The sequence below is a fragment of the Lactuca serriola genome, chromosome 7 (genome assembly GCF_051521515.1).
Source record: "Lactuca serriola cultivar US96UC23 chromosome 7, Lser_US96UC23_V15, whole genome shotgun sequence".
In the NCBI taxonomy this organism is placed as follows: domain Eukaryota; kingdom Viridiplantae; phylum Streptophyta; class Magnoliopsida; order Asterales; family Asteraceae; genus Lactuca; species Lactuca serriola.
In genome coordinates this window covers 64,362,952-64,390,366 of record NC_136414.1, presented here as the reverse complement: position 1 = coordinate 64,390,366, position 27,415 = coordinate 64,362,952, and the positions used below count along the sequence as shown (strand labels likewise).

The 27,415-nt window shown below is 34.2% G+C and overlaps 1 protein-coding gene across 1 annotated transcript; it reads right to left on the bottom strand.

Annotated features, from left to right (window-relative positions):
* Nucleotides 1–22,082: 22,082 nt before the first annotated feature.
* Nucleotides 22,083–24,811, bottom strand: LOC145064044 (uncharacterized). Its single transcript, XM_079011572.1, has 5 exons — nt 24,166–24,811; nt 23,859–24,071; nt 23,422–23,501; nt 23,113–23,346; nt 22,083–23,036 (listed from the first exon to the last, which is right to left on the bottom strand). Exons 1-5 carry the CDS (start codon nt 24,809–24,811, stop codon nt 22,083–22,085), a joined length of 2,127 nt encoding a protein of 708 aa, XP_078867698.1.
* Between the last annotated feature and the right edge of the window lie 2,604 nt (nt 24,812–27,415).

Below are 27,415 nucleotides of genomic sequence, written 5' to 3'. Positions count from 1 at the left end.
AAAACAACTTTTCCCAATTGAAACTTTTGTTTTCTATAATTAACATTGCTAACTTGCAATACTTATTATAACTATCATGCTTCCACTAACATGATGATTATTAGCATAACACTTGTGCTCCCACTAGCTTTGACATGTACTTAGAAATCAGCTTGACTTCTAAAAATCAATACTTTATTGACTTTCTTACCAAAGTTCAAATTTCTGATACGAGATGCTTTGATAAAACTTTATCAAAATCATACACCTTTCCTAAGATAGCACACATGTGTGTCTAAACAATTTTAGAACTATGAAAAGGGATGTCGTAATCATAGTCACAATTGTTTAGACCTTTGTCATTTCTCACAAGTCCATGTTAGTGTGTCAATTAACCATACACGCTCCACTAACGACTTTGAGAATGCAAATATCACAATTGCTATCTACTTAAAATCACTTAGTGCAAGCATTTCCTCACCATCATTTTCATGAATTGGAGAGAAACCTTATGACACTTAGATTTTATGGTGTATGTGTTCCTATCCATGTGAATTTGTCATAACTATAATCACAATACAAGGTTAGTGACAAATTCAAACTCATATGGACTGAACTTGTTTATTCTTAATTTCTTCCCACCTGGAAGCACAAGGGCATGCCATTGCTTCCAAGTAGTTATGAAAACAACTAAGAACTTGTAGAACTCAGATGCATAGTCAACTTTAACTGGAATGGGCACATAAATAAGAATATGTCAACACAATAGGTTACAAACCTTAAGTCATGTGCTAGTGATAAACTAAAGGTTTTATTCTTGATTAGTTCTTAAAACTCTTTCAAGATCTTTTAGACTCCCACTGTCCTCTTGACATATAAGACTCTCTTGCCAAGACCCATTCCTTGACAATCAAATATTCAAGAGATTGTGCAGACTCTTATCAAGACAAACACTTCACACAATTGGCCATAGTTGGTCTTTTTTTTATCCAAAACATCACATCTTACCAATTTCAAATGTATAGAAGTAGAACACATTTTACTCTTACATTTGACAAGTGTTAACAAACCTTCCTTAAGATGTGTCACTTAAGTTACAATCTTGGAGTATGACTCTAAGACTTGTTTTGGAACAAAGTATGACTCATCTTCTTGAATTAACCACTTCAACAATTCATGAATCCTCTTCTTATCCATAAGAATGCACTAAGATGTCTTTAGAGGATGAATTGTGATATGGTCTCACAATCATTAAGACAATCATAAACATGATACTAAAGTACTCTCCCATCTTTTCAGATTTGAGAAAATTTTATCTTTCTACCAAATTTGATTCTTCTCATTCGTTCTGCCATACATCGAAACTTTTCCAATGCTTCAGAATTATACTTAAACTTGTAAGTATAACCATATTTACTAAACTTTAGTAAATCATGGTGAATAGTCTTATCGATCTTTTGTGGTGGGCTTGACCAGTGCACAAGAATGTGTATTCGACCCCTTAGTCCTTCACTTGACTCACATATACATGTGAACAAGGAATTAGTCTTAATTTTCCAAAGATGAAAATTCTCATTCATCATACAAATTGCAAGATTCCAAGTTTCGGTCCAATTGAAAACATGGGTGATGAGAATCTTTCCTTATTTGGTAAATTTAGACACTACTACAAATGAAAGAATCAAATTCGTATTTCCATTATTGCTAGAAACATATAAACATCAATTTTCCATAAATGTCATTGCAAGGAGATATAAAATAAAGTAAAACAAAATTTTATTTATTTATAAATGCGAAAAAAAACATTTTCCTTACAATGCATCTTTAAATGAAAACTATGCTATTACATATTTTCTAGCAATCTATCATAACTCCTAAGTAGTAGCTTAAGAATCCGATCTTCGAACCATGCGATTGAAATCCATTTTCGCAATCAGATTCGACATACTCTTCCTTTAAGTTTCCTTCCCTTTGCTTGATCCTGCCAAATATCAAAATGTAACCGAGTCCCATTTTGTATTAAGAATCATAAATTAGGAACTTAACAGAGTTAGATAGTGGACTTACCTGAAGTAGAGTCAAACTTTTTGATTCTTCCTTCTCTTAGATCTTTCAGGTAGCCAGGACAGCTTCGCAACCAGTGCCCCTTCTCTTGACAATGAAAACATATAGAATCTTTGGGAATGGTACACATGACTATCATAGACTTCGCTTTTCCCTTTACCTTTGGTCAACCAGGTTGACAAAGGCTGATCCCTTTCCATGGGGAAGGGAAAGCTTTTCTGGACTTCCGATGTTACTATTGTCAATGTCCATGGAAGTTTGAGAAATAGACCTTCCACCCATGTTTGCTTGACCATTGAGCCAAATCATTTCTGATTCAGCAACAACACGCAAATAAGATAGATCTATTAGGGTCATGTCGTGATCTGTCATATAGTAGTTCTTAATGAACTCACTATACGACACAGGAAATGACTGAAGAACCCAGTCAATAGCCAACTTCCTTGGGACAACGACACCCAACATTTTCAACCTATCAATGTGTGACTTCATTCCTAAGACATGAGTGCACGCAGGTCTTCCATCTTTAAGTTTCATTGCAAGCAGGGCTTGAGTGATATTGAACTTTTCAAGTCTTCGAGCTTGTGGGTCAAGGAGAATAATTGGAGGAGGTGGAGGAATAGAAGTATGATTTCCATGAGATTTAGGTAGATCATAGTTTTCTAAACCAGGCATCTACAATGGGAGAAATTCAATTCAGTTGATTTAAGTCCTTAATATAACACCCAATATGAAATATTAAGGCTAGGACCCAACAAAATATCTTATAACTTGGAAGAGGGATGCCGTAATCCAAGCTATAAAATATTTGAAGGTAGGCAAATAACGATTCACCAGTTTCCACCATGAAAAACGAAATAATTTATTAGGTTTTAATTGGATTTGAAACTCCTAGATCTTTTGAGATTCATTGAACTTTTCAATGGCATGTTTCATTCTCGATTGTGCCATCTCAAATTTGTGACTAGGATGTCGAGGATCACAAAATATGTGTGAATAACCATGCAAATACACTTGGTACTATTAATTTTTATCACCTAATCGATGTGTCGGTTAACCACATGCGCTCCACCGATTCTATGATAAACCTTAAGCCACCCTTTTCCAACCTTGTTAAATCCAAGTTAGTGTGTCGGTTAACCACACACGCTCCCCTAACGACTTAAGCAAAGTGCAAAGTGTAATTTCATGGGTTAGCACCAAATTCACATTTTCCTAAAGTAAATAAGATTGGGAATTTATAAAAGGCTTAGTCTTTATATTTATCATTATACTTATAGTGAAGGGAGAATTAGAGTCCTGTCAAACCCGTTCGGCTAACGATCCTCTACCAGTCAAGGAAGCAGTGGGTGAGAGTGGACATCCATTAAATGTCATTTTACAGGCAGTAACCTTAGACCCCCTTATATATCAGCATCGTGAATGAGGCCTACTAAGGTTAAGCCTGACTTTGTTCTTATACATATATATAATTATTAACTGTTAATATTATAATAGTATAAGGGTTGAATTTTAACTTTTAAAATTCTAAGGGTTTAACTTGGAATTAAAGTATTCATGAGGGGAAACTTTACAAATTTCAAAACTTGAGGGAAAGTTTTGAACAATTCAAAAACTATTCAATTTCATAACTTATGAGTTTAAAGTAGTTTTAATGAAAAACTCCTCAAGTTCCATAACTTGAGGACAAGTTATGGAAGACTTTAAAACATTTAAAAAGTGAGACTCTTCATTTTCATAACTTATGGAAATCTTATGAGTTTTAATAATCATAAATGTGACTTTTCATATAACTTGAGGACAAGTTACAAAAACACATATTATGAACAACTTTTAGATCAATTTGGATTGAAAACATATTATCACATAACTTTTCTATTAATCTAAATCAACTCATAAGAACAAGATAATTCAAATAAACAATTTTCATGAAATTAGCCTAACCATTAAACTAATAAAAAATATGAATCTATTGACAATTATATTTGATATTGGATTAGCATGAACATTACCACATCAAAAACAGGTTTACAAGTTCAAAAACAGCTTAGAGTAATGTTCCTAGTCCAATTCCAGCCAAAAAACTCGAAAATATGTTGTCTGGGGGTCTGAATCGTCGAGTGCATGAACCAACTTGACGAGTTGGATGATTTTATGCATGGAATCGGTGAGTCCATCAGTAGAATCGACGAGTCCACTGTCCAGAACAGCAGAAAATCAATTTTTTCAGCATTTTTTAGCAATTTGCATCAATTATAATTAAAAACAAGCTTATGCTCTGATACCACTGATGGCTTTTGAGCATTCTAACACTCCTATGGTGTACATGCAGGCCTATAAACCTTGGATCTATGTTTTCTCTATTATGCATACAAATATTTGATATTCCAAGGTTTCATCCTAATTAGCATAATAAGAAGTATATACAATACAAGAATCTTAGTAGAATGACATACTTTTTGATGGAGCTTGAAGTCTTGAACCTTTAAGAGCCTAGTGCCCCAAGTGTTGCACCTAAAATGGTTCACACAACACCAAGAACCCTTGGAATAACTTGAGAATAAGGATACTTGCACCAAATAGGTTTTCCCCTCTTATGTGCTATACACTAGTGCTCATTTCATGAACTAGGGACCTCTTTATATAGTGTGGAGGATTCGGGTTACATTCATGTAAACCCTAATACCCATGACCTTTCATTTCCATAGGATCCATGGGTGAAACACTCCATGGACTATCTATGAAAGCTTAGCCCAACCTAAATGACCTTGGCCCATCTTATATATATAAGAGTCCATACTTAATTAGTTCCTTTTTGATCACTAAATTAATTCTTGATCAATACTAATTAAGTAATATGATTCCATATTAACATATTAGAAATTATAATATATTAATATAAATCATAAGTATCCTTTTTCTCCTTTTGTCTATCCAATTGTTCCGATGCCATGCAACCCAAATGGACCATGCCAAATCTGGTCAAGTACATACCGATTATAGTTATGGACTTAGACATGAATCTAACACCCTTCTCTACCCTCTCTCCCATCTGTAATCCTCAGTGTAGCTGGCGCTGGAGCCTGCGCCGGCTTGGCCGCGAGCTGTGGATAGTTGGTCTTCACGTGACCAACCTGGTGACAGTGGTAGAATATCCTCATATCTTGAACCGAGGCTATGTGGCGACAATACCTCGCAAAATGCCAATCCTTGCCGCATTTGCGGCATCCGCTACCAGATCTACAAACCCCCAAATGACCCTTCTTACACTTGCCACAAGTGCGGCCCTACTGTCCCCCTGTCCTAGAATCAGCGGTCTTAGACTGCTTCGGCGCCAGCTGTGACTATGCCGAGGCCGGCCGCTGCTCCCTCATCTGTAGCTCAATCTCTAACTCACGCCGCCTAGTGGCCTCCTGTAACTCCAGCAAGGTATCACATGTCTGAGTAGCAACAAACTAACGGATGTCAGCCTTGAGCATGCTCATATAACGTGTCATCTGAGCCTGCTCAGAGGCAAACTCCATGCAGAACATATCCCTCTCCGTGAAAATACGGGTGATCTCCTTCATCGTCTCACCATCCTGTCTCAAATCCAAAAACTCCTGAGCTAACCGCTCCCGCTCGACCTGTGGAATGTAGCGAGCGCCGAACATATCTCAGAACTGCTCCCAAGTAATTGTGACTCTCTGATCATCAGAATACGATCTAGTCATCAATGTCTACCAGTCCTTTACCCCAGACCTCAGGAGGTTGAGGGCACATCTGACCTTTTGGTCAGTAGGACATGAACATGTGAAGAAACACCCCTCCACGTCAGATAGCCACCTCATGGCTTTGATGGGGTCCTGATTCCCATCAAAAGTAGGTTGCTTCATATTGTCGAAGTCCCGATACTAAAAAGCCCGACTAGCTCTTACCCCTGCCGTCGCCACAACCGATGTGGCTACTGCGACAACTGCCTCAGTGAGTGCTATATAGCGATCATCGAAATACTCGACCATGGCAGTCTTGATAGACCTAAACATCTCTGGTAACTGCGCCCGGAACATCGCAACCACCTCATCATGCAGGATCTCCCAGATCCTGGCGTCTAACTCGTTTGACCCTATCTGGCCGATAGTCTCAGGCACTATGGGTGCCTCCTGTCCACCGTCTCCTAATCCTAACCCGGATCCAGTCAAAAATCGTCGAGTAACCACCATGCTAAAAAATATACCAGGAAGATATCAGATATTACATATAACATTCCGGGAACAACCCCCAACAAAACCCTAGGGGTTGTGACTTCCTTGCTACGCGTATGGATCCTATGCTTTCAGTAGTATGCACCCATACTACCTTCCACACCTACCCATATTTGTCTCAAGTATCATCACAACACCCTAAAACTATACATAAACATGGCATGCACTCAATCCTCACTCCTAGAGGAAGGCTAAATATCTCATAACTGGCGGACTCATCCTAAACAACCAATCCATGAAACTTCCACCAACCCTGCAGCAATCGTGTATGCTAACCATACATAATGCTGGACCCTAAAGACTTTAGAATACCTGATCCTACCCAAATCCCTTCATCAAACAAGAATAGGAAATAAGGCCAAACCAAACATTTTCAGGCTATAAGATCTTAATTATGTACGGCCGTGACGCATACACTAAACAACTACAGTCATGATGTCAATTTCATATACGAAAAAACCCTAGGCTATCAAGCATCATATAATAAGGCAATTCTATCATGTGATTCCTGAAGATCCCTAGCCTAGTAATAACATGCTATACTAACATATAACATATATCAAATAATCCGTAAGGTATTTTGGGGTCTAACCGCGAGATCCAACTGATCGTACACTTGCATCCTCCTTTATTATTTTGAAAACATTTTAAGAAAATCGTTTTAAAATCTTATCCTCAGTTTGAGACTGGAGGCACACGAGTGTTTCTCTCCAATTCACTCAAACCAAGGCTCTGATACCAACTTGTAACATCCATAAAAATCATGCCAAATTTAAACTTTTTAAAATCATTTTCAAACCAACGAGTATTACAAAACTTGTTTTCAAAATAGTGTAATGTCAGAGTATCCCAGAATCAATCATAAAAATCGTGAAGTATGAGGAGCTGTACGATCACACCTTCACCTTCCTGCGATCATCAGAGGTACCTGAAATATAATCAACAACTGTAAGCCCGAAGCTTAGCGAGTTTCCCCAAAATACCAACGCCATATAAATATAACCATATCATATAAACAACATAACATGCATGATGAGCCATCAGTCTGACTGGACCGCCTCATATGCCATCAGTCTATCTGGACCGCTCTCCGAGCCTTCGACACGTCTGGACTGCCTCTGAGGGCCTTTAGCCTATCCGGACTGCTCGCCGGGCCTTCAACCTGACTATATGCCTTCCCGGGTCTGAAGTCTATCCGGTCCGCCCTGGGTATCTTGGCCTACAACAAAAATCAAGATTTGCCTCAACCCAATCCCTCAAACCAACAAATATGTGCACATAAATATCATATGCTAGCATGCAAGTAAGATAGTCATACAGATCCAACATATCACTAACATGGCAACCATCCTATAACCAGGATACCGATCTAACTGATCAATAACATAGCAATCATCCTATAACTAGGATACCGATCTAACATATCTTTAACATAGCAACCATCTTATAAAGCAGGATACCGACCTATCAAGTCACTAAGCATATCACCATCCTAACTAACTGGATGTAAATCAGTTAGCATATCATGCAATAAACCCTGATACAAATCCGATAAGGGACGACATTGGTGCCTTAGACCTTGTTGGTATAGTGAGGAGAACTCACCTCTCAAGTAGCTCGGAATGATAATATCAACCTCTTCCAAAACAGCTCCGACATCGGCACCTACACCCATCAATGTTCCAATTCCATAAATTCCCAAATTACTAAAATAAACCCAGAAGTCAAGCTGGTCAACCTTTGGTCAAAGTCAAGGTCAATGGTCAAGGTCAACAGTCCATGTTGACCCAACTCGTCGAGTACAACTCACTAACTCGGCGAGTCCTTCCAGAACTCGAGAAGTCGTGAAACCCCCAGTTGACTCGTCGAGTTTCCAGACAACTCTTCGAGTGCATGCATGTTCACCAGTCGAGAAAACCCTAACTGACTCGTGGAGTCGTCTTGTTGACTCGCCGAGTTCATGCAGAACCCTCAAAGGCTAATCTTCATCGGACTCGCCGAGTTGGCCATGCAAATCGTCGACTCTCTTCATTCCTTTCTCCATTCAGATGTTTTTAAGCCACCCAAAGCTCCATATTGTAGATCTATGCTCCTAAGACATACTTCCTACGTAAAGTTGCAAACTTTGCATACATGCAAGGTGTTAAAGGCCAAATCAAGCTAAAGAAGAGGTCCTAGGTGAGGAAAAGGCATTTATCTTGCTAAAGGGTAAAGCTTTATGACTATAAGGACCAAGATGAGCCTAGATCTGAAGTTGCAACTTCAGATCATACCCAACACCAGAAATGAATCACCATCATGCTAAAATGGCCCTAATCTCAAGCATGAAGAGATCTAGTTAGAAGGAAGTTCAAGGTGATGACTTGTTACCTCCAAAACGATGCTAAAATGAAGTAGGACTCGTATCCACAACCTCTTCTTGCTCCAAGCTTCTAGTACTTCAAGCTCCTCTCACCACAATCCACCTTCAAAGCTTACTATCACACAAAATGAAGAGTAAACAACGATTTAGGGTTTCTGGACTCAAAAGGGGGCTGTAAGGGAGGATAAGGGGGCAAATGACCCTTAAATAGGGTGCAAAACCCCGGGGATTAGGGTTTTCTTATTCCAGCTCCAACTCATCGAGTTGGGTCCAACAACTTGTCAAGTTGGTCACTTAAACCACGTGGCCAAACCCGTCCTTACACGACGAGTCGGGGCACCAACTCGTTGAGTAAATCTTCTTAGGTGAGCATAAAAGTTATAAAATTATATACCTGGGAGTCGGGGTATTACACTTGTCTTGATTTGATACACCAAAGTAATGTTTGGTTTCTACCATGTCTGTTCATAGTCAACTCATCATTCAAAGTGTGTCTAAGGTAAACAAAATTAACTTTTATTTGACTTTCTTCTAATTTGGCCGTCGATGTCTTTTGCAGCCGCGGGGAAATCTTGTTATTTTCTCCTTTTGTGGTTCATCATCGGTTGTAATTGATTGGAAAAATGATAGATTTTGTCGGGTTTGGAAGTCCGACCTTCTTTGGTTTGCGGGTTAAACTTAATACACATTTTCAATTTTTTTTTTTCTCAGCAATAGTTTGGTCTACATGGCAATGGAAACCTTTGACTATTAGAAGTTAATGTACACATAAGAAATGTAACCAGAAACTGTTAATTTTGAGAAAAATGATATTTTAGACATGTAAAATTTGAGTTTGGTGGTCTAAAGGTACAAAAAAAAAAAGTTAATTGGTCGTTTAAAACCAAACACAAAACGTATATTTTCTATTATGTCAATAAGCCTTCATTAATAGATTATAACATCTTACTTTCAGTTCTTTCTATTATGGCCTATAAAAGAAAAGACAAAAGAAAAATTTTATAATGTGACCGCTTTGGAAACAAATGGCTTTTAGTGTAATGTTATTCTATATTTTTAATAGCAAAATTGATGAAATAATTTTAAATATATGTAAGATGTTTGAAAAAAAAATCAAAAAAGGTATTATGGTTATTTTATTCATGTACTCTACTTTAAAGCTATTGTACATGAATTACATGTGCCATTGCTACAAAATACCATCGTTGAATTTGTTAGTTAAGCTGTCTTAACTGATTAAAGAACATCAAGACAGTTGTCTAATATACAAATCCAACAATAAGGGCTCCTTTAATATACTACAAAAACATCAATAAAACATCCCAAAATTAATAACTATTTGATAAAAAAAAGTTAAGTATTAGAATGAAGATAGAGGAAAAAATGATTGACCTTTCCATCTGGAATTACAAGTTCGCCATCAACCCATATTGGATTTTGAAATCCTAGATCTGCAAGCATTCCTTATCCTCAATATCTAGCTAAAAAATTAAATCAAAATAAACAATTATAAAGTATAGAATTAGGGAATTCCATAATTTGAATCACAAAAACTTGCCACTACAAATTCTATAGGAATGATCCCTTTATGAAGAATATGATGCTTTGTTCAAACTTTTGCACGAAATGTCGCCTATAGAAATTAAAAAAATGTATTATATATATAAAACTATCAACAATAATTTGTTCCAACAACAATAATCCCCTTTTTGTGGAACCGTAAATAAAACTATTTTACAAAATCATATATTATAAAAAATACCCCTCACTTGTGTGAAATCATAATCTGAACTCCATGGGTTGTAAACATGAGACTATAATAAAATGAAATTTATCATAAACCTTTAAAAAATAAAATGTTTTCCTTCACATAATAAGCATTTCAGTGCTTGCATATCAATTGTTTCAGCATGACATTAGGTAAAAAATAGCATATTACTTTGTTAGGATGAACAAACAAGATTTTTATTTTTGCGAGATAAGAAAGCAACTTACTTTGTTAGGATGAACATAATATGTGCATATTGTGTACTTGTTATTAACATTTGCAATCCTAAGAAGGTTTTCAGACTCCCTTTGCGTTCTTTTTTTTTTTTGAATGGTTACTATTGTGTCTCGCCTAATTGACACATGTAACATCGTCACAGTGAATGTGCTCTCCAATAAAATTATGTCTTCCTAGATTCCAAAAATAATATTACAAAGTTCAATATCATGAAAAAAGATATAAAAATACCCTAACCACTTGAGCATACATATGTACTGATTAAGAGATGGTGAGATTTAACTGGTTCAAGGATAATAGGAAGACAGATGAAAACGACAGGGACAAAAACTAGGCAGATCCAAAATGAAGCCCGCTCCAAATGGTTACTATTCATAAGTATAAAAACTCATCCAAGCTTTGCTTCTTTGACATAACGATATCTATATAAGTAATGACCCTTGCATCATTAAAACATTTTCACTAACTTAATTCCTTATTTTCATCGTAACCTGCTAAAAGTTATTGGGAGTCATACGAAAGATTATGAAGTGATATTTACTGGTCATGTTTGGGGAGTTTATGCAGTAGATGTTCTTTTTGTGAGCTTCTATTACAGAGGGATCCAACATCAGGTGTAACTCTTTTTGTTGATGTCATAGCTTAATACACTTTAACATATCACATAAACAAACCAATCATGTAATGGGAAATGCAAAACCTAGAAACCAAATATTAGATTGTATAAAAAAATTGGGCTAGACAAATTCAAATGATGACCACTTTTATCAATTTAGGTGAATTATCAGTAGGGACTTGTTCTTATAAGTAATAAAATTAACGTAATATAATTTTTCAATATTGCATGACCATTTTTATCTCTTGCCATCAAATCCTTGATTTCCTTACATGCCAGTGATCCATTATCTGAAAGGAGAAACAAAAAAACACTCAAGCGAGGAACTTTTCAATAACATAGCATAAATTTTTAGTCAAGAAGTGCAAGCATTACCCTTAATCTGTCTAAAAATGGAAGGAATTGTTAGTTTGAAGTTTGGAGCTTTAATAATAAGCTTGTTATATCTGGCCTTGTCAAATAGAACCACATTGTTCACCTTCTCCTATGCTTTCCTTTGGTCCACTTGTGTAAAAGAAAATGCTAATAATATTTGACCTAGTTTTACTTTTCTTAATGAACACTCAAAAAGGAATATACATATATACCAAGTAATCAAAAACGAATACAATTACTTCTGTTAATGACACTTAAAAAAGAATACAACATACATCCCAAGTAATCAAATACTTCTACTTTGAATCACTACATAAGATGAACCACGAATGATTCGTAAAACCAAATGTATAAGAAAGAAAATTAGCATTCGTAGGCTACTGACATTACATTTACAATGAAATTCATCTCAATTTGGATTTGGAAAGATCAAAATTGGAGGTTTATAATAAAACTATAGAGAAGTTCATTAAAATTATTCGGAAACTCAAATCATGATCTGGAGATTATAATTGAAAGTATATCAAATCATAAGTAAATTACCACAAAAGCTAAGTAGGTAATAATAAATCCAACAAAAATGTAAAATTTCAAACAATAGAAATTCAAGTAAATCAAAAATTGACCTTTTTCCGCTTTCCGCTGCCGGACTTGGTGGGTTTGATGACTGTGGAGGAGTATTTTTTTTTCTTAGGCATTTGATACATTCAAAAAGAAATTTTTAGTTAAGCGGACCCAAAAGGCTGGGTCCTAAGGATTTAGATATCCTCAAATCCCTTGGACGAGCCAAAAAAAATCCCTTATCATCGCTATTTATATATATATATATATATATATATATATATATATATATATATATATATATATATATATATATATATACCAAACCTATACATATACATATATATTTATAATATAATAAAAAATTGGTCCCAAAAAAAAATAGGCCCTATGCAGTTGTCCATTTTGCCCCTCCCTCAGCGCCCCCCATGAGCAGACCCAAACTCGAAGAGAATAAAATCAAATTGATTGTAGAGAGACATTGCCTTATCCGAGGAGTACTGTTAGTGCGAGAGAGGGAGAAGGACATCGACTTACCTATACAAAAAACGTATATTAACGGAGAAGACGGTAGACTTGTCCATCTTACTTAGTTGAGCAGACCCAAGTTGAAGAGTAGAAGCCTTTGAAGAAAGAACCATGATATCACAAAATTACAAGAAACTAACGTTGGAAATCATTGTAAGTACGAAAGAACATGAGCTTTTTTCGGAGGCATTGGCTTCGTCTTAACAGTGAAACTTAGGGCTACAAATCACATATGCAAAATACCAAGATCAACAATGAGTGTTAGAGACTGAAACCAGAGGTTTAGGGAATGAAACCATTGAACACACTCACATCATCTAAAAGTTGTGGACCATCATCAATGATATTGAAAAAGAAGTCTGGTGATCTTCAAAAGGAAAGAGTAGGTATGCATATTGGAAAATCTAGAGGAAATGCATTGGGAAGGTGCAACCTTCAATTGATATAGGAAACAATGTGGGAAGTACAAAACGGTGTGGGAAGTACACAATAGGTGGAAGAAATACATTGGAGGATAGCAATGGTGAGCTGAAGAATAGTAACCGGCTCAGTCGGTTACTGTTCATAAGCCTAATGTCTTTTAATGTTATATATAATTTTCAACCACACGAACTACATTACAAAAAGGAGTTTCTTCCCGTGATCAAAATAATTTATTATGTATACATATTAGGTTTATTGCTATAAAAGCCCCTAAATTTATACAAAATATTTGGTTATGCTCAAAGTCTATTTTTCGGTGCGTTAATGCCCTAATATACCAATTTTTTTTTTTAGTTTAACCCATTTCCTAACTAGAGCCGGTAACCAAGTTTAAGAGGCGTTGACTCATTGATTAGGTGTGTTTGTTGGCTGCCACGTTAAGTCCTCTTTCCTTACTTATGCTCAAAGTCTGTTTTTCAGTGCGTTAATGCCCTAAAATACCAGAAAACTTATTCAATTTAACCTATTTCCTTACTAGAGTCGGTAACCAAGTTTAAGAGACGCTGACTTGTTGATTGGATGTGTTTGTTTGCTACCACGTTAAGTCCTTTTTCCTTATTGAAAATTTTCGAAAAAAGAATAGGAAATGAAACTAGGAAGAATCGAATCTAGGTCTCATCACCACAAACAAAGACCTTTACCACTAGAGTAGAAAAGTTTGTCTGAAATGTATCCTATAATATTATATTTAATATCTATCATGCTGGTATAATAATAATAATAATAATAACAATAATAATAATAATAATAATAATAATAATAATAATAGTCTATGTAAAACCTTTCAGTTATTTACACATTATATAGGAAAAAAGTTAAGGTAATAATATCAAAAACCTTTTGGCTTAGTTGTAAGTGATGTGTTTACAAGTTGGAGGTATTGAGTTCGATTGTCCCTACCTATGTTTCTTCTACCTTCCTAGGTTTCAATTTTTTCTGATAAATGGAAGGTATGTGTTGTCGTCTCGTCAATTCGATGAGTTTTCACCTCAACGTAAGCAAAAAAATGACCGATTGTGAAGAGGAAACAACTATAAGGTAAAAGAGAACATGATTTCTTAAATATTGTGCATTAATGAACTAAAAATACATATTGGGTATAACCGAATATTTATGTAAACTTGAGGGCTTTTTTATCAAATTTTTTCTGATAAAGAGGAGGTAGGATGCCACATCAACTCGATGAGAGCTTTCACCTCCAAGTAAGCCAAAAATAACCGATTGTGAAGAGGAATCCAGCTATAAGGTAAAAATGAACATAATTTTTTAAATATTTGACATTAATGAACAAAAAAATGGATATATTGGATATAACCAAATATTTTATGTCATAAGACTATGGGTATAGTCACTACATCTTCATTAGAAAAGTATTGTTACATCCGCATCACATCATCTTCACTACATATTTACTATCACATTACTACTACATGGAAATTGTTTCCATTTCACATCATTTATGCTCTTTTTTTAACATTAAATTAAATAATATATATATATATATATATATATATATATATATATATATATATATATATATATATATATATATATTGAGGGTTTAACTTAATTCAAAGATAAATAGAAGGATATAAAAAGATTAGGAGACACAATCTCAGGACAATAATTGTAACTTAGATTAGAAAAAAAAAGTTGAGAATTCGTTTTGAAGTCCATTTCACTTCCAAATGCCCAATTTTGGTTGTCTTCTTGACCCGTTCTCTTAAAAACCCAATGTACTCGTTACTGAAAATTAAAGCTTCAATCTTTTAGTTTTACACCATTTAATTACATTTAAATAATATCTCCACAATTTTTAAAATTTGAAAGAAACAAATATGATTGGCTATGACAACCCATAATTTACACCTTAGAGCATCCACAACGGGCCTTGCAAAACCCTTGCAAAACCAAATTGAAAGTCACGCTGAATTTGGTCTTTCACAGCTTGAAAGACTTGCAAAAGAAATTTGTGAGCCATTTTAATATTTATTATTATTTTGTTATTTTATTTTAAAAATATTATTTTAATTATAATAATAAAATGTATGTTTATTTATTATTAAGTAAATATTACTTCCTCTGTCCCAATATTATTGTCCACAGGCAAAAAACATACAGATTAAAAAAAGCATTAATTACCACTAATTTTATATAATAATATGACAGTTTTGTCATTACTTTGCATTTAATGTTCTATTAAACGCTTAGTTGGTTAAGTAATAATGATGGGGTATTTTGGTAAAAATATTATTTATTTTTAGAAATGGACTATTATTTTTGGACAAACCAAAAAGGAAAGATGAACTTTAATCTTGGGACGGAGGGAGTATATATATATATATATATATATATATATATATATATATATATATATATATATATATATATATATATATATATATATATATTATTTATGTGGCAGTGAGGACCACTTTTGAAAGATAAGTGTTATTGCACTGATGTGAGTAGTCATTACAAAACTGATGTGTCATAGTTAAAAGATTAGTGACATTGTACTGATATGGATGACCTTAGTGTAATGGTGTTCACACGTAAACATCTATGCCACATAGGCTTTTACACGTCAAAAATAATGTCATACCTGATGGCCTAACCCTACATATTATATATTATCAACATGTGACTTGTTTTCATGATGCCCTACATATTATCAACATGTGACTTCTTTTCATGATGCTAAATTCAATGTATAAAGAATCAAAGATAGGACCAGTTGTGAAAAGTTTTTAAGAAAAGTCTTTCCATCATAAAGAGTAGTCATATCTTGAAAACTTGTAATAATAGATAATTATTTCAAAGTATAGCTTGTTGTAGTGACAAAAAGCAAATACGTATCAAATGTGTCATCAAGGAAAATTCAATCACTATACACTATTTATTTATTTATTATTTTTTTTTTAAAAAAGTTGATAAGACGTAAACTAATTGGTATATAATCGAAAGTTTTCATCTGAACGAGATGAGAAGAAATCTGTACATGTTACGGAAATTTTTTTCATCAAATATTAGATAATGTTTTGAAATACTATAATAGTGTTAAATATAATTAAATGCAAAAAGTTCCTGTTATAAAACTCATTACTTTGTGCATATCTTAGACTACATTTATCCATGATCTTAGGCTAAGGGTGTGGTGGTTGTTTTGTTAGTGGTAAAAGTATGACATGATATTTTATTATATCTGCTATAATTTGTCTATAAGTAAGGTGTGATGATATTTTTATCTTTCAAATAAATAAATAAATAAAATCTTAAATTTGCAATGGCTCGTCAATATTTAGAATGGAAACAAACATCCAGACTAAGGGTGAACATTTGGACCGGAACATATCAGCTTTTGGACCGAACTGGTTTCGGAGAATATTGTGGATCGTGGACTGGACTGTATGAGACTTACGGGGTCAAGGTCCAGGTTTTCTTGTTCTCGGACCCGTTTGGACCTGTACAACTTTACATGCATACGATTCAACTTGTTAAAACGTATTTTTGGGTTTCATACAACTTATTAAAACGAATATGTTATTGGGTTTGATACGTTACAACTTGTTAAAATGAATAAATTTTTGGGTTTGATACGGTACAACTCATAAAAATGAATATGTATCCGTCTCTTGTGCCATTTAGACCAGTCAAACTTTGATTGTTTATACTTTATACAATTTGTTTGAATGATTGTAACTTATTGAGTATAACACCAAAAACAACAAAATTATAGTCTAAATTCATCTACAAACTCTAACTTATGCATTGGAGAAAACCGCACGTCAGTCCGAGTTAAAACGAATGAAATATGCTTGTTTAATGAATTTCTCAGAATACAAAAGTTTAAATTTCTTGATGAAAAGTTGAAATATTTTAGCTTTGATATCTCATATTTAAAGGATTGTAACTCATTGAATATAACATCAAAAACAACAAAATTATAGCTAAAAATCATCTATAAACTCTAAATTACACGTTGGAAAAAACTGTATGTCAATACAACTTAAAACGAATGAGATATGATCGTTTAAAGAATTTCACGAATACAAAAGTTTAAATTTCATCATGAAAAGCTGAAATATTTTAGCTTTAATATCTCGTCTTTGAAGGATTGTAACTCATCAAATATAACACCAAAAAAACAAAAAACAAAATTATAGTCTAAAAATCATCTACAAACTCTAAATTACGTGTTCAAAAAAATCGCATGTCAGTCCGACTTAAAACGAATGAGATATACTTGTTTAAACTTTTTTACAGAATACAAAAATTTAAATTTTTTTATGGAAAGCTACAATATTTCACCTTTGATATCTCATCTTTGAAAGATTGTAACTCATCGAATATAACACTAAAAACAATAAAATTATAGTATAAAATTATCTACAAGATCTAAATTAAACAATAGAGAAAACCGTATGTCAATACGACTTAAAATGAATGATATATGCTTATTTAAAGAATTTTACAAAATACAATTTTTTTAAAATAAGTTGGTCCAAAACCGGTTTTTACCCGGAATCGGCCGGACCGGACAAGTAAAAAAGCTGGACCGATTTTGCTCAAATCATAGAACCGAGAAATGGCCCAGGGTCCAAAAAACAGTCCGAGTCGGTCTGGTCCTATCCGGTTCATCAACCAGGTCCGGTCCACAAATCCAAATGGTTACCCTTGATCCAAACATTCACAATTTGTCATCAGTAAAAGTTTACCATTGAGATTTACCACTGACAAAAAAAATGTCAATGGGGGTGGTGTTCACAGCCACCAAAAGTGAGACATAAGATTTGCAATCGGTAAAAGCCCTCCCACGTTGATTAGTCTTTGGTTAGTTTTTATTTATTAACTAGGATCTTACCCGCCGCGCGTTGCGGTGGCAGTAATATATGTAAGAAATAAAATGTAAGGTAACTATGTACGTTTGTTAATAATATGTTGAATATATACAACACTTAGTTAGCGGAGGTATTACATTTGTCGACTGCAATTCCAGGATGTAGTTATCCTAACTTTTTATATACAAAAGTTACTACTTTCATTTTTTACATACAAAAGGTGCTGCCTCTTTTCATTTTTTAACCTCTAGCGTTTTACGACTGAGGAGCACATATCCATCCTGTATTGCTTCTCCCTACAAAAATGTCTCCTTTGGTATGCCTCAAAAACTTTGATATCCTATCTATCACCTTTTCTTTTGTTTATGCACAGCCTCATCTTCTATACATACGTGAAAGGTATTTTCAGTAAGTGTTTTATGTAGTGTGAAGTAGAAAGCTATAAAATAAGCATATATACCTTGCAAAACATGCACTTGTTTTCTTGCTGTTGATTTGGGATTCAGTGTGACAGGTTCGAGTGTTGGTTATGGTATAGCTTTGTTAACTGCCATTGTGCCATCTCTTTTCATAGCAATCTCGAAGATTCTTCTTTTACCTCGGATATGAAGTATTCCGGAGGAACGGTGTCAAGATCTGAATATCCATGTGTGATGACCATGTCTTGACAATTTTTGTAAAGCATTTGTGTCATGGCTTCATTGAAGAATATAGCCTTTGCATCCGAACTTTCATCAGTAATTGTTGCGTTCACACAGTACCTGATGATTTTAAGACTTTAATTGTTACAATTGTGTGTGTTGTTAGTAAAAAGTACAATTTAAAAATATTTTTTCATGTTGGAATGGAATTTACATGAAAAGTGGTTCATGAACATAGTCGTGGTCTTCACAAATGAATCTTGGGGTTGCAGCTTTTTGTAGGAATAACTTCTTTGGACAACGTGGACATGTAACATAATACCACCTACGGTGCGATGTGATTTCAGTTACGGTTGATGTGCAAGTAAACCTAGTTTGCTGCATTTAATAAACATGTTTTATTCAAAATATTGGAGTAATGAAGTGTTAGGTTGTAAAAAAATAGTAATAAATCAACTTATACCGTTGGATCTTCGTTAAACTTGTTTAGTATTTCACGAATGGGAAACATTAGTTGACTTTGTTGTATATTCGGCTGTTTCAGTTGATTGAATCTGCAATTAAAGAGAGACATATTTTATGTTGGTCAAATATGTTCTTTTATATTTTGTGGTTGCATGATATTTAAAGTTTATTTAGGTAAAAGATATGTGTTTACCTTTCAATGGAACTTTGTAAATTTGGGATTGGTGGGTTCAGAACTGCAGATGTTGCCTCTGTGGATTCCAATTGCAAGTTATCTGTTAGAAGCAATTGCTTAAAGTAAGGAAATGTAATTGTTTGTTGAGGAAAGTAAAATAAGGAAAAACAATTGTTATGTACTTTGATATTCTGTTACCAATGTAGCGGTAACTGTTAGGAGTTTTCCGAAAGCTTCATCTTTTTTATATGGGAAAACTGTTTGATCCCAGAAAGTGATTTCTATAATTTTTTCCCTGTTGTAAGATATGAAGTTATATAAGTGAATTTGTTAATATCATTTTCGTTTGGTATACTGCAATTGGAGGTTACTGACCACAGGTCTTTTATTTTTACTTTTTTGATTTCCTTTCCTGATCGGATTAATGGAGGGGACACTGTCTCAACACGACCTATATAATCTGTATATAAACAAATGATTTTGACATTAATTGTTATTAGTATTTGTGTGACAAATGAAATTAAGGTAGAGCATGAGTACATGTTCTTACCAACCAATGGTTGTGGGTGTATTTTTCTGATAGGAAGCATCTCATATGTAGCAAAATCATAGAAGTAGTAGGGGATGTCTGGGTCACAGAGAGGTTCAAAATCAGTTGTGTCGCCAAGACGTATAGACGCTTCATGTTGGACAACTCTTCTGAAACCTCGGGCTGGGATCGCTAGGTATCCGGTTACGGAATAGCATAGGTTCTCTTTCACTTCCGAGTTCAAAGTCGGCTCTTTATTTGGGTCTGCAATTGCCACTATGGCGTCTCCCTGTAATAGATTCATAGTAAACTTGGTACATGTATTTTAAATATATATATATATATATATATATATATATATATATATATATATATATATATATATACACGTATAATGGGATATTTACATGTCTGTCTACAAACAGGTAACATAATTCTTTGTCTCCTATGCGTGCTTTCCACTTTTTGATAACCCTGATTTGCAGTGGTATGGGTTCTTCGTTGGGTTTGACGTCTGCTATCCAATACATTTTACACTGCACGAAACACATGGTGCAACATTAATAATGATCTTTTAATCAAATGGTTATGATGTAAAAGTAAATAACAACAAATGTTGATATAGATATGATAAAAAAAAAAAAAAAAAGCAAAGTGCTTACATGTGGCTGTAAATAGAAAATAGAGCAAAAAGTAGTGATCAGTAGGAAACAATAATATTATTGTATTAAATGTATTAAGTTCACTACAATTAGAAAGATACATTATCAATGGAAAACTGTAAGTAGCATAAAACGGATATTTAGCAATGTTTATTCCCCATGAAATGCTTTATTTTATTAAATAATAAGTCCTTATTCTTAAGAACCATCGGCATCAAGTTTTGAATCTGTCAATAACAGTTGACAATTGTAAATGTATGCTTCCAGTTTGCTTTATTCTGTTTAGTGCTCTGAAAAAAGATCTACATGGATAGGTTAGTAAGATTTGGGATTATCTGTCATGGAAAAGGTTAAAGTTTCACATACCTGAAAGATTCGGTAGGATAATCAACTTTTCAATTGTAAGGCATAGTCATAGTATAATAAAAAGAGTAGAATAAGAAGCCAAAATTATGAAGTAGGACCAAAATTGGAAGCGTGAACTTGTGAAAGCAAGAAAATGGTGAAAAAAGGAGTACTGAAGAAAGGTGAAGATGATAGACATAAGTTATGGTATAGAGGTAGTTTAATTATGGTTAAAAGTACTATCAATTTCTGACAAAAAGTCTGAATAAACTATGTTTCTGGTTAAGTTTGCAGGTTCATTTGGCTGTGGAATAGTTAGAACTTTGAGAGATTGTGGAGATGTTGCTCTTGATAGTGCTACGTAGAGTTGACCATGGCCAAAAATAGGTTGTGGAAGATAGATGCCAATTTTTTTTAGCGATTGACCTTGACTCTTGTTTATTGTCATTGCGTAGAAAAGTTTTATTGGGAATTGTTTCCTTTTGAAGGTAAACAGAAGTTCATTATCTGTATGTGTTAAACTGATGCGAGGTATATAAACTCGATGTCCTATGGTTGTTCTAGTCATTATTTGTGCCTCAATGACTCTTGATAAAAGATGTGTAATTATAAATCGTGTTCCATTGCATAGGCCAGAAGTTGGACTGATGTTACACATAAGTATTATGGGAGCATTGATCTTTAATTCCAGTTGATGCGGTGGAATACCATTGAAGTTTAGCATGTCTAAGTATTCAGGTGGATAGAGCAAACCGGGATCACCATGGCAGCCGACATTTGGGATTATTGAGTCTGTACTTAGGTAAGTTTTGCTGTTTCCAGGAGTCTTCTTTAGAATCATCATATTTATTTCATGTGTAGTTTCATTTTTTAGACATATTATTGCTTTTTCAGAAAGATTTAGTACCATTGGGTTTTGAAGAGTAAAATTGTCATAAATGAATCCGATTGGTTCTTCGATAGCTGAAACATGTGGTTGTATGATGTATTGTGATGGTATTTTGATTTTCTTTGCATTACATGGACCGTTAGTCTCAGGGATGCCTAATTCTCCATTGCCAACAACAAGTAACCATTGTGAGAACGTTTCCACGTCTTGCTTAGTTGTGTTATCCATGTCAGGTCTTCGTAAGCGCATGTTTTCAGTTAATTTGTAAACTTTGAAATATTTCCATAATTGTGATCTCGGCAGTGAAGAGTTTAGGATTTATGTTTTTGACACTTTACGTTTAACAGGTAGGGTTTGGCGGAAATCCCCTCCTAGAAGTATTGATTTGCGACCGAATGGCTGATTAGTAAAACCCGTTAGATCTTTGAGGCTTTTGTCTAATGATTCGAAACACCTACGATCATTCATTGGCGCTTCGTACCATACTATGAGTGTTGTTTCTATTAGTAGTTGGGCAAGTTGTGTGTTTTTGTTTATATTGCACAACGAAGTATCAATAAGATCTAACCATATTTTGAAATGTGAATGAGCAGTTCTACCACAAGGGAGTAATAATGATGCAACACTCGATGCATCAACTGCTAGAACAATTTTCCCTTTAGAACGTAGGGCAGAAATTATTGTTGTCCATAGAAAGGTTTTTCCAGTGCCACCGTGTCCATATACAAAGGCTAAAACTTGTTCGTTCCTTGTCAAACTCGTAATGACATATTCATATATAAGCTTTTGTTCTGGGTGAAGAGTAGCACGGTATGATTCATGGTCTTCTGTTAGTTTTTTCCTGTCAAAATTTTTCTCTTCCATGAGGAGTCTATTTGTTAAAGCTACAAGCATTTCTGCTTTTGGCATGGGTAACCCGAATGCTGACAGTGAAGTAGCTGACGTTCCTGAACGTAACAATAATTCAATTTCATATAGAACGTACTGCATTTGGTTCTCATCATTGACTATGTGTTGTGTATACGATGCGTCACTCTCAAATTTCTTCCATTGTTGTTCAAAAAGTCTTTTGGGATTTGAGATCTCACAAAATAAAAGCATATGTGTAAACAAAGATATTAAATCAGCTGCAGTTGCCCATGCAACAACCTCTTCAATTGCATTGAACCATTCATTGTCATCTCCAAGTAAGCCAAGCTTCTCACACGCACTTTGAAATGTCAGAAATAATTCACCACCTACGGTTTTTATGTCTTCGAAGGCGACGACAACCTTTTTGATGTAACAACATTATTCGGAGGTAAAACATCTCACCAGCAGATGGATGGACATATATTAGTCGACCTACAGCTGGTGTTCTCTCTGTGACTCTATGTTTCCAATGTTTTCTGTTATTTAGCCACCGGTAGTCAGAAATGTAATCAATATAGCGTAGATGGTGTCCGTTGGCATCAATATTATTATTTGCAAGCCATTTTGTTAAAGTAGTGGCTTTTGCATATTCATTCGAGACAACGCTTTCAAGTTGTTCATTATCTCTAAATGTGATGTTTTTCATGTTTTCCAAATGAATAGCAAGGACCTTAAATAAACAATGTGGATAATCAGGTAATGTTGTTGAATGTGTAACTATTCCTTATGGTTTGGAAAAAATTACCTGTACGGGACGATTTCGGTAATGTGTTAAGAAATTAAAAATTCTCCATGCCGCCTCATGAGGACAAATGAATCTACTATCTACAAAGTTTTTAATTTCGTCAATTTCAGCAGGAGTATTTGCATCAGTATCAGCAACAGTCGAGGGATTTTTTTAATAGCAAATTTTATACGGTCTGCTCTTTTGATATGTATTTGAACAGGTATTTTATTAACATATTCCACCCACAATATTCAACGTTTATATGGGCATGAAAATGCAGTAACAAAGCCCGATTGTAGGGAACAACGTAACTATTATCTAAGAGAATTCCATTCTTTTGGACAAAGTGAGAAGTTTGACATCTCTTGTAACGTGCGTAACCATTTTTGTCAAATGTAGATACCATTTGATATTCCTTAGGGAATTTTTAGAGTAGGACGATCCTTTAGACATACATGGAGCCTTACTGTTAGCGATTCCACAAGGCCCATGCATCATAGATTCAGTTACTATCCTATACAGAACTGGTTTGGTAATTGGATCTGGAATCTCGGTAGATATGTAAGCTTCGAGTTGGCTGGCGTCCTTTATCTTGTCAGGGTGATCGATCCATAATAAGAGATGGTAGTGAGGGAGACCTCTCTTTTGAAACTCTATCGTGTATAGATCTACATTACCAAAAAAGGAAATTTGTCTTTGAAAAAGGAAAAGTTGGTCTCAATTGAAGCATTAGGGTAATTTGGTAAGTAATAAATAGATGACCTACTAAAACTTTTCCAAACGGCTTTTGCGTCTTAAGAAAGTTAGTAAAGAAAAGTAGTTTCATGTGAAACACCCTTGCTATAACAACGGGACGATCTTCAGCTTTTAACGCGTGAAATCTATCCATGTATCTAACAATTTCTGGCCATTTAAAATTACATGTAAATGTAATGAAATACTGTGGATTTCCATGAACTCTGCATATTGCCAATGCATCTTGGTAATGTTTATACATATGGCGAGGACCGCCAGTAAATGTTGACGGCAAAAAAGTTCGTTTGCCTATGTCTTTCCCTTTAATATCACCACACATGACCGAGTCATGTATACCTTGAAGGAATTCATTCCGAAGGGCATTCTGATTATATCGTAGGTAATTAAGTCTATCTTGTTCTATGCTTGCATACGCATCAACCATGTATTGTTGAAAGAGACGACCACCTCTTAGAAGCAAAGTATACATATTTAGTCGATTGTGTAATTGGTAGCTGTAGAACATATTCATTGTCATTTTCCTATCGGTCTCTTGTTCGTCAACAGTTAAGCGTAGCTTATTAGACCAGCCACTTTCACCATGAATAAACAATAGAGGATATTGCAAAGGGCATGTACAAAGGATGTAGAGTGTTTGTTCGTTGAGGCCCATTAACCCTATGTCGTATGACAATGTCGTAACCATCAGAATCAGAATCTAAGTCAGTCAAAATAGCACCTATACAACCCGGAGTAGGATTACCATAACATGACGAGTTATAGGAACTATATAAATGAATTGAAAAGTTAGGTATATCAGAAGACTGACAGAGGTCACATGCGTTCCTAAAAAGCCTAACCAATTTATTAGTTTTGTCAAGAGTCTAAATGAGTACAGTGACAATGTCGGATTTTAAGGGTATTCGATTTTCATTAGGAAAGCAGGTCATCCTATTAAACACCTCGTTTTCAGTGTCGTATACATACATTTGCAAGAACCGGGGGCGTTCATTAGGTGGAGGACTATATGAACCGAGTCGATGATAAACCTTACCTTCAATTTTGAAAACGTATGGACCAGAGCCAATGTTTAAAGATTCGTCTACTTTTCCACCAAAAGATGTCATCGCAAACATATTGTTATAAGCCCTTATATTGGCAAGAAATTGAAATTGATCGAATAAAGTTACCAATGACAAAGGAGGAATCCTAGAAATAAGAAGTTTAACCTGGCCGTTTTTGCAACAATGATTATAATGTGCTTGATTAGATGACATTGCACTAACACGCTTATCATACCAAAATAATGCATACCAATGGTCACATACACAGGTACAATCACCATTGTCTATATACAAAGAATTAGTAGTTTGGCTACTAGACAATGCAATATGTTCATTAGGTGTTTGACGTTTCTTTCGTGATGAAGGCATAGGTAAAATAGTTATGGAAAGAAAGTGTTTGTGTAAATGAAATTAGATTAAGGCGGTAATAGGGGTGTTTACAGGGCGGTTCGGATCGGATAATAATAAAACTGTGAACCGCAAGAACGGGGCGAGTATCTTGCTAGCACTAACCGTAACCGAACCGAATTGCTAAAAAAACCAAACCGAACAGAACCGTATAAAGGCGGGTAACCACGGTTGGGTTCACGGGTATCCGTTAAATATAAAAAATAATAATCAATCAAAACTACAAACTCCATTTCAACAATTCTTTTTCTGAAAATAAAGCCAATTCTTTAATTATAAATAATAAATACTTTTAAAATTATAAAACCAATCATCAGTTCTGGATTTAGGTAGACACAATGGTGCAAACTAATATAAATTCTTTGATATAATGATATTCAATATTTATTATTTGTTGTTTTTTTACATGTGGCCTCAAAATATTTATCAGTTCTTGGATGTTCAAATTACAATCAAAATATAACCAATTCTAAATTCTCGGTTTACACATGAAAAATATAATATAACCAATTCTAAATTCTTGGATGTTCAAATTTCAATCAAATATATAAATCTAACCAATTGTAATTTTTTGGTTTACGCATGAAAAATATAGTATAATTTAATTTCTCGGCTTAACCAATTCTAATTTCTTGGTTTTTGCATACTGTTTAGTGATCGAAGGGTTTATAATCGTTACTAAATTGTCATGTAAAATAAATAATGTTCTTAAAGGACATATATATATATATATATATATATATATATATATATATATATATATATATATATATATATATATATATATATCGGTTCGGTTCGGGTATCCGCCGATATTGAAATATCTAAACCGAAACCGACCCGTAGGTACCCGGTTTATTTCCGTTTCGGTTTTTTCCGGTTTCGGTTTTTTTCGGTTTCGGATTGACCGGATCGGCTCGGTTTTTCGGTTTTTTTGCACACCCTTAGGCAGTAACATATGATAATGTAAAAAACAAAGATAACGGAAAACACAAAATATAAAGCTTTAAGCAAATGGCTAACTACACCATAGAGTAAGAGGTAGCCAATGTACCTGTGGAAAACGAAATAGCAAAATCAAAAATAGAGAAGCATATTATGAGTATTTACATTAAGAATGTTAGGAATCTGAATAAACTCATTTTATTAGATGGTCTGTAAAGGAAAATATCCATTTTAGTTTCTTAGTTTTTTTAATGTATCATGCAATTTGGTAAACAATTTTTTTATCACGTTTTGTTGAATGAAAGAAGCTATGAACAATGTTTCATGTAAGTTTTGTAAACAAAGGACATAAGATGAAGTTGAATACATAGTATTTTCACTCTTTATAAGGGAAAAAAAGGTTTTTCAGATCAAACAGAAAAACATCATAAATAAATTTTATTAGATGGTATGTAAATAAAAATGTCCATGCCAGTTTCCTATTTTTTGTAGTGTAGCATGCAATTGGGTGAACAATTTTTTATCAACTTTTGTTGAATCAAATAAGCTACAGAGAAAGTTTCATGTAAATTTTGTTGACAAAAGAGATAAGATGAAATTGAGTAGACAACATTTTCAATCTTTATAGGGAAGAAAAAGGGTTTTATTAAATGAAACAGAAAAATATTTGAAGTTTATTTTATTAAACGATCTGTAAAAAAAAAAGTATTTGGTTTTTTTATAAAGAAAGGACATATGATGAAATTAAATAAATAGTATTTAACTCATCACACCTTTTAGTACTCAACTAAACCAGAAACTAATCGTAAATGTGAATTTGAATCTAATGAATATTGGGGTTTTTGTAATTAGCAGTGTAT